The 11,253-nt window shown below is 35.3% G+C and overlaps 1 protein-coding gene and 1 long non-coding RNA gene across 3 annotated transcripts; one reads left to right on the top strand and one right to left on the bottom strand.

Moving 5' to 3' along the window:
• Positions 1-3,295: 3,295 nt before the first annotated feature.
• LOC111398772 lies at positions 3,296-4,814 on the bottom strand. Its single transcript, XR_002703403.1, has 2 exons — positions 4,683-4,814; positions 3,296-3,999 (listed from the first exon to the last, which is right to left on the bottom strand). It is a non-coding gene; the product is annotated as an uncharacterized LOC111398772 (long non-coding RNA).
• A 254-nt stretch (positions 4,815-5,068) lies between these two features.
• Positions 5,069-10,772, top strand: LOC111398771 (fatty-acid-binding protein 2-like). 2 transcript variants are annotated; one of them, XM_023025858.1, is made up of 11 exons: positions 5,070-5,396; positions 6,738-7,315; positions 7,486-7,672; positions 8,463-8,538; positions 8,633-8,735; positions 9,245-9,313; positions 9,680-9,716; positions 9,792-9,866; positions 9,952-10,003; positions 10,117-10,161; positions 10,338-10,772. In XM_023025858.1, exons 2-11 carry the CDS (start codon positions 6,819-6,821, stop codon positions 10,433-10,435), a joined length of 1,239 nt encoding a protein of 412 aa, XP_022881626.1. In that variant the 5' UTR covers positions 5,070-5,396; positions 6,738-6,818; the 3' UTR covers positions 10,436-10,772. The 2 variants fall into 2 exon arrangements, with proteins under 2 accessions (XP_022881627.1, XP_022881626.1); XM_023025859.1 differs by lacking the exon at positions 9,952-10,003 and having other exon boundaries at positions 5,069-5,396.
• The last annotated feature ends 481 nt before the right edge of the window (positions 10,773-11,253 follow it).

Below are 11,253 nucleotides of genomic sequence, written 5' to 3'. Positions count from 1 at the left end.
AATTCGTGTTAGGGCTTAGGTATTTATATCTAAAGGTGTTTTGGTAGTATGGGCCGAGTAAAACACTTAAAAACGCGTACTAGGGTTTTTTTCGCGTAGAACGGTCGCTCGAGCGAGGGTGGGGTGAAACTCTAGCGAGACCCATTCTGTTATTATCGCTCGAGCGAGGGTCGAGCGAAAGTCGAGCGACTGCTGAGTAGTCATTAGTATTTTTATCATAACTTTCTCTCCTGATGTCCGATCGAGGTGATTCAAGTTTTGTTGAATAGCTAACTCAAAGGGCTACAATTCTTCTAGAAATAGCCTTGTCCAAATTCCAACTGTTTCTATGTGTAAAATGTGTTCCAAGTGAAGACTGAAAATCTGAAACATAATTTGTACGGTTCTTTGATATCTTTTAGACTTCCAATTGCATTCCGATGATCTTATGTGATCTTCTTGGATATCTTGGACTCCTTTAACGACTCAAACACTAATTTGTGTGGACAGTCATGGACAGTCTACTCTCCTCGAATGTGGTCTCATATTAAACAAGGATACAACAAAATTTGTGTGGCTTTCTCGAACATGGCTACAGTGCATGAACGGCCAAGCTCCTAATGGGATAATTATTGATCAAGATAGGGCAATATAGAACACAATCCAGATTGTGTTTCCTAGTATGAAGCATAGGTGGTGTCTGGCCACTATTGAAAAAATTGCTAGAAAAATTTAGATTTCACATTGACAAAGCTTCTATATTCTCTACTATACACGGATTGGTTTATGATTCTCAGTTTGTTCAAGAATTCAAAGAAGGTTGGCTAGCGATGATAGAAATGTATAATTTGTAAGACAATGAATGGTTATCATGTATGATAATAGATCGCGTTGGGTTCCTTGCTTCTTACGAACCACTTTCTGGGTGGGGATGTCAACAACTCAAAGAAGTGAGAGTATTAATGCATTTTTTGACAGGTATGTTTATTCAAAGACCTCGTTGAAGCAATTCGTCAAACGGTATGAAAGAGCATTGAGAAATAAGGTTGAGAAAGAGTTTCAAGCAAATTTCAAATCGTTCTCACAAATGGTACCTTGCGCAACTAGGTATGAAATTGAGAAGCAGTTCTAGGCAGTGTACACAATTTCGAAGTTTAGGAAAATTCAAGAGAAGTTTGTTGGCAAAGTTTATTGCGATCTCATCTCTGTTAGCGAAGGATTTTTGGGGACAATGTATGAGGTACATGAAGACGTCATACATGACCATCATTGTACCAAAAACATTCTTGGTCTCATTATCGAGTGACAAATGTGAAGTTATTTGTAGCTGCATTTATTCGAGTTTCGAGAAATCCTATGGAGGCATGCGGTCACGGTAATGATACACAATGGAGTGAAATTGTTGCCAAATAAATACATTTTACGGAGATGGCGGAGAGACGTTATCAGATCTCACATGAGGGTTGCGATGAACTATGACGGGTTGGTTAGTACCCCAGCATAGTTGATGTACGATAAGATGGTTAAAACATTTGCTACATTGGCAAACATCACTTGTGATGATGATGTAAAATTTGGTTCAATATTGGAATGGATTGAATCTCAGTGCAAACAAATGGCTGCTTCGAAGTCCAATTGCGGGAGTAATGTCTTGTCCAGTCATACTATCGTATATCGCCGCATGATGTCACATCAGATGATACTGGCAGTGGATGCGTTAGCATTCAGGATCCAAAAGAGGCGAAGAAAAAGGGTGCTCCAAAAAAACTTTGGAAGAAATCCCTGTTGGTATTGAGTTCAAATAAAGCGACGATATATTACATTACCTTTACCATAATTTTTACTTCTTGTGTTAAAATACAAAGAAAATAAAGTTCTGACACGCTGTGATGCAGGCGGGTTGCATTGCACCTAAAGGGAAAAAAATCCAAGGTACGCCAATGTAATTGTGGAGTTGGTGCAACCGTGTTTCAGACAACCCAACCATCACAATATTCAATGCCAGTACCATTATCATATTCACAGCTCGTAATGGTTAGTTTATTACATTATTATAGTTCTTTGGTGTAGATAAATTTGACTGACATGTTATATTTTTCCTTGTAGGGTAAGACCTAGAGCGTTGGGTTCTCACAACACTTACAACCGTCTACTTCGATTCGCCTAGATGGTCAAGGCAATGATGAGGTTGGGAACTCTATAGTTGAGGTTACTTTGCATTTTTGGGGCTGTGTAATAAATTCTCATGGTGTGCAGTATGTCATGCAATGCCCTACTATGTTCCATATGTGCTGGACAACAATGGCCCTAACCCATGACATTAGAATAGCAATACAACAAAATAGATCTGGTACATATATACAAATAATTTTTTGAACGTACTAGATATTCTGATCATTAATCGTGTCATCTAACCTTCGTTTTGCTGTAGCTACTTGAAGAATGTAACTAGGAGATTGACAAATAGGAACCCGCACTATCTATTTAATCCGTGTTATAATTGGCGTCTCATGAAATTTGTGAAGGCAGAGCAACATATTTTTGCAGTTGTTCAAGAACGTTTGATATTGAAATTACCAAAACTGAGGGGACATTCTCATGTTAAATTTTGAAGGGAGTAATACCTATGTATTAACATGCATGCATATGAATGCTACGTGCATAGTTTTCTTATTACCGTTAACAGAAGATGTCTTCTATTAGTAAGCCATGTTTCTAATTGAATGTTAGCTATTAATTCAATTCTGTTTATTGACTTCTTTTCTTGTTTGCCAATGGAATTTCAGTGTTCATTTTCATTTTATTTTGCAATTCCTACACATGAAAAGTCAGCATTCACATTGAGACCTTGATAGACAGCTTCTTCAAGTACAATAGATGTTATTTATATCTGCTTAATGAAAAGTTGCATGAACATGCCAATGTGATCTTTTACCTTATTTCCTATTATCCTTGTTTGTTTCTCAAATTATAACAGACAGTTGGGATGTCAGGAAGAAGAGAGGTTTTGATGGGGGAATACAAGTCAAGAAGTTCGCAAGTTCGCCCTATGTTTCTGTAGATTTTGTGAAAACAGTTAATGTAGTATGGATCAGATTAATTAAAAGAGAATCATTTACTATTGTTGAGGCATGTTATAGAGATATCAGAGCCAAATGAACTCATCCATAAGTGTACTCCAATTTTTTTACTGGGAGTACAAGTCAGGATGGTTGCCATATGTTGCTGTGGATTTTGTGAAATGCTTAATGTAGTACATAGGTCAGACTAATTAATCGAGAACCATTTGCTATTGTTAAGGGATGTTACAGAGATATCAGACTTCAAAATTTTAATGGTAAATTAGGGAATGACAAAGACAAATTAAAACAAAATGAAGTTATCACGAAAGGAATAGTCACTTGCAATTCAAAAAAGAGATGCCCCTAGACCTAACCTCATCGAGTAACCTCATACGACAACACAATTACAAAACAACATTACTTAACTACTAAATAGTGATGAAACTGCTAATGCCGAAAATCCACAAGTGAATAAGGTCATCAAGTTAACCACTGCAACTAGTGATAAAACTACTAATGCCGGAAATGCATAAGTCAATAAGGTCATTAAATTGAGAATTGCAACTCATTCACGTCCATTTCCTTTCTTCTCTCCATCCACATTTGCTCTTCCTTTGTGTATTGTCACGTTAAGAGACATCTCCACATCACGTTGATCAAATATTCGACATTGAGAGTGAAACATGCAAGACAGTTCAACTCCTTTGCTCGTCACATGATTCGTCGAAGTTACTCTGACTGCACTTGATTCATCGCTAGTCTCGCCATCTTTGAACCACTCCCAATGTCCACATTTTGCAGTATAGGTATTGAATAATCTACCTTTGTTTTTGCTCTCTTTCTCCACCTCAAAACACTTAACAAATGCATGCTTGCACCATGGGCAACGGCGTTTCTCCGGATAGTCGGCAAAAAATGCCCCTTTTCTCTACAACAGGACATACTTCCTAGTTCTTTCCTGCCATCATAAGCTAAAAATAAACCACAACACTTCAAAAGCAATTGAGGAATAAGAGCTCACATCCATTAAAGCAATCTTATTGCTTTCTATACATAATCCAGACATCTAAAAATATCACACACCAATCACCATAATGAGAAAAATCAAAACTTCAACATTTGAGAGTTCAGAAATAGAAACTGAAACAAAAGTATTTTAAATTTGTGAAGTTAAACTTACGGGCATTCCTAAACGAAATCCCTTATTGAGAAGTCATATAAAAAATAAAATAATAATAATAAAAATAATATATAAAAAATAAAAAAGCTAACTTCAAGCTCTTTTGGGATTCCAGAATACAAATAACTATCCACAGAATTAATGGACATTTTGCAACGCAAATTTCAAGTGTCTGATATACTCTAATTTAGTTTACAACCACACGATTTAGGAGAAAAATAAGCGAAAAAAACTTAACTTTGACCCAACGACTGCTGCTGACTACAAAATGAGTAATAATAATAAAAATAATATATAAAAAATAAAAAAGCTAACTTCAAGCTCTTTTGGGATTCCAGAATACAAATAACTATCCACAGAATTAATGGACATTTTGCAACGCAAATTTCAAGTGTCTGATATACTCTAATTTAGTTTACAACCACACGATTTAGGAGAAAAATAAGCGAAAAAAACTTAACTTTGACCCAACGACTGCTGCTGACTACAAAATGAGAAAACAAAAATTAAACGCCACAGTCACTCCTTCGAAAACCCACATATTCGAATTTACTTCCAGTGACACAGACGAGGACGGGTCTGGTGCAGCAAGCAACGAAGGGTACAAATGCCTTCTTTTTGTGCCGACGTCGAAGGGTGTGAGATAATCGGTACCGGTGCTGGAGGGTTTTAATTTGGTAGATTTGGAGGAAACTGAACGGGGTTTGACACATTGGACCGGATCCGGGTCTTGTTTGGTTTATTAACTTTCTGTCTTCATTATTTTTTTATTTTTATTTGTATTTTTTATTACTATTATTATTATTATTTATTTTATATTTTTTTTTTGAATTTAAGGAAAAGGAAAAGGAGAATGCTACTTTCCATGTCAGCAGGTGAAGGTTTCTGTCAAGGCTTTCGGTCACCATAGCGCAGTCGAAAAATTGTAAGGAAAGAGGGATCTGGGTGACTTTTCTGAAAATTTTCTTTGTAGGAAAAAATTCTTGGCGATCCCCTCTTCCCCTTTCTTGGCAAGAACCCAATAAAGCTTATTCTTTTCTTCCTATTTTTTTTTACCTTTTCAACTCAGAATCCAAAAACCCCGATGATTCTTGATTACATTATCTAATATTCGTCAAAGGTATATGAGAGCCCTTCTGATCTGCCCTTTAAGAATTTCTTCCGTTATTTTTCAGGTTCGTTCACTTTTCTTTTGATTTCTGTCCGTGAATTGATATATATTGCAGGTTTTTTTAGTTACGTGGGCCTGAATAATAATTACATTGTTTACATTATACTCCTTTACTCTATTTGTTTCAAGCATCGATTTTTAGCTCAAATTCATTTACTTTTGGTATGAATGAATGCCTTCCATTTTGAGTTCTTGCTAGATTAAGTCTTTACACTTGTTTTTATCTGTATATTAATAGTATTTTGCCATCTTCAATTTGTTGTGTTTCTTTGAGGTTTTGAAGTAAAAAATTTGTTATGAAAAATGTAATTAGTCCACCTAAATTTGTCTTTTTTATTATCTCAACGTCTTACTTTCCTTTGGCAGACGCATAAATTTTGAGTTAGGGGCACAATCAAAAGTTGAGAAAAAATTTAAATATCTATGAAACAAATTACATAAACATTATCCCTGTGCAAAATAAACTCGGTCAAGGTCACAAAAATAACCACAGATGAGATATTAGAAAAAGCAAAATAAGTCACCCTTTCCCAACTATACCTGTGCAAGATGCTCCTATCCGAACTTAATTAAATTGTTGAAACTTTGAATTTGTTGATATCAGTTAAGAACTTATCGATAAATACACTTCATTTGCCACTTTCTCCTTCTGATCTTCAAGCTCTTCCCTTGTTTCCTTTGGCTGAGCATAATGAGAAGAAATTTAGCTTCAGTCCACGTTGATGACTTTGATTAGGAATGGGGAAGTTTGCCACTTGCTTATTATTAATCAAAGTAGGGTAACCAAAATTTATAATTCACAAAAGCAATATTTCGATGCTCCGACTTTTGAGTTCAAACTTGTGTACTAGATAATTTACTATGTAATGGTTAATTGTGCTTCAACTGCTTTTTTCTCATCTAAACAAATACTTCTTGCCATCTATCATCCTTCACACAATTATGAAACAACTCACATAAACAACTCGACCCAATTGAATTTGGAGCTTAAAAAAAAACACCAAATTTTGGAAATTTGGTGGGTCAAGTGCCTCCACTATGCCCTATAGTGTGTCCACCCCTGCTTTCCTTTTATAGCTCCGTCCTGGAGCACTTTACTCCAGAAATTTTAACTTGAAGTTTCTGATGTTGATTGCCTTGATCTTTTTTCTGGGCAATTTGAATTTTCTTTCGCCACTTTTGATCTTGTAATTTGACTAAGATAATTTATTGAGCTTCTCATTATGAGTTGTGTTTCACCTTTTCTTTTGTCTTTGGGGCCCTGTTTAGTGCTTCCAAACTACAAGTTGTCATTGATTTTTGTATGAAGTTACTGAATATTTATCCATTATTATACCTTAAACAGGTCCTTGAGTCGCCTTAACATTAAAGAGTAGTATATGTTAGAAGATATTTTATTTGAGATAATTAGTCGTAATAATTCAATATGGGGAAAAATTGGATGTTCTTCGTTGAGCCAGATGGGGTGAATGGCAGTTATCCGATGGATCCAATTGTCCCACATGTTTCTGGGCATTGGCTCTTCCATGTTTCTTCATTTGTTGACAATTCAAAGTATTTCTACGTCCCTGGTAGCTTGGCGCTACAAGAAGCTTGCAATTGCCTATCAAAGTGTACCAGTGCCCTATTGTTATGGTTTGCTAGTGGTTCAAATTCCCATATAAACAACAATATATCAGGTGATCATATTGGTTCTAGTTCCAGCTGTAAAGCTTCAGTACAAGTAAAGCGCGTTCATTCTAATAAGTATGATTTCTCGGGATTTTTCTGGAAGTCAAGATATAAAGGTAAATCTGCTGTGCCAGCAGTACTTGGCAAGATATCAAGGTTCACTCTGAAGCAACTATTTAAAGAAGCCGAACGGCTTCAATCACTTCCAGCACTTTCATTAGCTGCAGCACTAGTACCACCGTTTACTGATGTGTAAGCTCAGTCATAGTCTTCTAACAAAGATAGAGCAATCTTAACACGTTTATCATGCTTAGTCCAAATAGGTTGATTTTCATGCATATATGGATATTCTTGCACCTTTTTCTTTTAATTTTCACTTTGAGTTTTTATCTAAAAGATTCTCTTTTTTGAATGTTCATTAGCTTTTCACAGAGATGCATGGATGGAAGGCCCTGCGAGGTTGAAACTCGGGGCTGTGGACCATTCAGTGAAATTTATCTTCAGAATTTAGCTTGGTCTAGTAATGCAGTTGAGCCAAGAACTGGCATTGAGTTCCCTACAGTGTTGGACAACATAATAACTGGAGAAAATACCAGTTTGACTCCAGAGGTAAGCAGACAAAATACAATAATTTTTAGGGAGCATTTTGATCTTCTCATCGATATAATATCCAACACTTCCCTTCATCTCATTGATCTCTATCCCATAACATTCAAATACTAGGCACGTGTTTGGTGATTTAATATGATGAGGAGCATTCTTGATTTAAGGTTATGTTTATCTATGCTCAGAGATCTGCAATACACACTTCTGATTTCTAATATTTCGTGGAAATTAAAATCTTTCTCACCGTAATTTCTCAATTGCATAAATTTCTAAATTCTCTTTCTTGCTACCAGTTATCCTCTTCCCTTCTGTCATGCACAACTATTTAAACCATCATCTTTACCATCTTTCATTTTATAACCTGTATTTGCTTCATTGTACGTACACTTAGTCTATAATGAACAGAAAAATAGATACAAACCTCTTGAATAAGTATAATCTCTATCATTTCATGTAATTCATAATGGTATTGGTACTTTTTTACTTTCTTGATTTTTTTCCTTGTCGAATTTTACTTATGATGAACTGTTTTTATGTATTTGAGATATGACATAGCTGTATTATGCTTTCTTAAAGTGTGGACTTCTTTCCCTTTTCGACAAATAAGATTATAAGAAAAATAAACTTCTATTGCTAACTGATTTTGACTTTGTTATCAGGTTTATTTCAATAAATCCTTATGTGACTCCGTGTTTTTCTTCACTTGCCTCATAAGTATTATGCTTCCTATGCATTTAGCCTGGTTTTTCTTTTATTGATGAATGTTTGATAAAAATTTCTGACTTTCTTTCAGGTCCTTGTTGGAATTGGATCTAGGACCATGACCATAATCAGAATCAAATCTCTGAAACTCTATGCATTTGGTTTTTGTGAGTTTTATGCTGCACTTCATACACTTGGACATATTATATTTACTCTGGGAAAGTTCATCAGATGCTTAAACTCATTTTGCATTGTTTGCAGATGTTCATCCTTTTGATGTCTGTGAGAAATTGGGCCCAAAGTATGCCTGCATTCCGGAATATGAATTGAATAAACGCCAAGATTTTTATCAAGATCTTCTCAGGTTTGTACTACATTTCTGAATAATTTAATGATTGACAAAGTGGATTGACCTGTAAATGTGATATTATATAAGTTTATTCAGGGTATATTTGGTTTGCAGTATTAGACAGAGATAGATAGTATTAAATAAGAACAAGAAGCCAAAATTTGTAAATTATGTTGACCAATACTACATTCCAAACATAAATCAATGTTTAGATAACCACTATGTGAAGCTTCCACATTATCGAGTGCATTGCAGTGATATAAAGAAATTAAACTTTGTAGTTTTAAAAGAAGATCCTTGCTTTTCTCATTTGCTCTTTGAGTTTAATGGTTACATTAACTATATCACCTCATCATTAGCATATCAAACTTCATTCGATGACTCTAATGTTTGATTAATTTTATACTTATCTAAATACTTTTGTATGATCTGGGATTAGCGTATGATGAATTGTTTGTGAATTTAATTGAATTTCGTAAAAGATTTTTAATATTCCCTTGTTTAAATTTTGGCTCATGCTGCAGGGAGGATATTAACATGACTGTTAGGCTTGTGATTAGTTGCAACGGAATCAGAATAAGTACTGTGAGAGAGTAAGTTAAATTTCTTCTTGCAGAATGCTGATTTAAAATATAACCATTGAGTGAATTTTTGGTATGGGCGAGCTAGCTGTGTCTCAATATGTATCTGAAAATGTTTCATGGAGTAAATTTGTTACAACTTCAGTTCTCACTTTCCCCCCATTTACGGAATGAGCTAGTGCGATTAAGATTGGTGGTATCATCTGCTGCTAAATGAACCTTTTATTGAAGTTTCAAGTCGCAAAGTATACAATTAAAATCCTTGCAAATTCTAGAATAATTGGAGCAAGCAAGATGCAACATTTATTTAGAACGCTAGTGAATTTTGACAGAGTTGCGAATGTTAATGGTTCAATTTTTGAATCTTCTCTGTTGCAGTGCTTTTGAGAAGTCTCTTCGAGCCCGACTAATAAGAGTGAGTCCTTTCGAATTTTGCCTGATCCTTGAAGTATTGCTAAATTCTTGTTACAAACAATTTTCTCCTCTTTAGACAAATCCTGATGCTGACCATCACTGCTTGCACACATTCAGTTCCATATTCTCGCAAGATATTCCCTTACACGTGGTATAATCATTTATTCTCACATTCTTTATATAAAATTTTTATGGTATTGCAAACTGCATTACTGAGTTGCATAAAAAATCTTCAGGGAACGACAATCAATTTCCATCGTACAGCTGATGGAAAACTAATTACCGAAGGTAATTGATACACTCGGGGAAAATAACCAAAATAGAAATGAGGGAAAATAACTAAGAAAGAAATTTTATAAGAACTTATATATGCCCTTGACAAAGAACGTTTTTATGTGCAGTTGGAGGAAATCAACTTGGAGCCGTCCAGAGCAAGGATTTATGCAGTAAGTGAATTTTATTTTTCCAGAAAGCCATTTAACACCTTTCTAGACTCATAACTTCAAGTAAGATATGGATAAACACTTTATGCATATCTTGAACAGAGAAGTGGAAAAAAAAAAAGGATAAATCGTCCATGAAAAGAATCGTAATTCTCACTTAGTTTTGTATGTATATTCAGGGGCTTTCTTTGACATGTACATTGGTGATGTTCCTGTGTGTGAGCAAACAAAAGAAGAGATAGGCAAAAATGTGGCGAGTATCATTAGGACGTGCTAAGTCAACTCTCTCGAGGATGGTAGATAATTGGCTGTATCCCATTGTGATTCTTTGAGCTTGATGTTAGCTGCTACTCCATCTCTGTGACAATGACAACTCAGTTAAATTGGTTGCAAGAGAAAAATGAAAGACCGACTAGTCGATTGTATACTTTTCATGTACAAGTTTGTTATACGTGATAGGATTCCTGATTTTGGCATAATTCTTCCTATCGATTCTAGATTTTGTTTGTTTAAGCTGACTCCTCCATTTGTATATAAACAGAAAAAATAATGGTAACTTCTATACTGTACTAATTTATTCAGTGGAGTTGGAATGTCATTCTATTCTTGATTAATCTCAATATGATGTTCTTGACTGGACTTAGAAATCTTGTAATAGGTGTTCTAAGTCAATCGATGAAGTTTATTTTTCAAAAGCATCATCAAAACAAGTTTTTTGAAATTGAAGAAAAAGAAATTCACGTTGTCATGTAGGCAAGGTTTGATCTAATCCGTATCCCTTTTTCCAGATTGGGCTAGGGATGTCAGTTTGGCTCATTGATTTGAGCGGCTCGTTGTTCAACACAAAAAAGCCCATGTTGGTCTTCTTGTGGCTCAGATCAAGTTGAGCCTCATTTTTGAGCATAGGCTCGAGCCTAAGGTAGCCTATATGGCTCGTCAAGCTACATGGGCCAGCCCATGACAAGCTACACGAACACGAGTCAATTTTGGCCCATGTTATTTGATACAGGCAACAACTGCCTGTTAATACAAAGGCAGCACTAGCTGCTTGTACTGTTTTTAAAGAGTTGTGCTATCTGCACAGTGCCTGTATAG

This window comes from Olea europaea, chromosome 8 (assembly GCF_002742605.1).
Source record: "Olea europaea var. sylvestris chromosome 8, O_europaea_v1, whole genome shotgun sequence".
Lineage (NCBI taxonomy): Eukaryota > Viridiplantae > Streptophyta > Magnoliopsida > Lamiales > Oleaceae > Olea > Olea europaea.
The sequence above is the reverse complement of the archived record's forward strand: the minus strand, read 5'-3'. Positions and strand labels throughout refer to the sequence as shown.

Bases quoted from the DNA above. Each gene is read 5' to 3' on its own strand.
- LOC111398771 (XM_023025858.1), top strand. From the start codon at position 6,819: ATGGGGAAAAATTGGATGTTCTTCGTTGAGCCAGATGGGGTGAATGGC. The intron at 9,717-9,791 runs GTGAGTCCTTTC...TCTCCTCTTTAG, and splicing joins TTCGAGCCCGACTAATAAGA to ACAAATCCTGATGCTGACCA. The intron at 10,004-10,116 runs GTAATTGATACA...TTTTATGTGCAG, and splicing joins TGGAAAACTAATTACCGAAG to TTGGAGGAAATCAACTTGGA.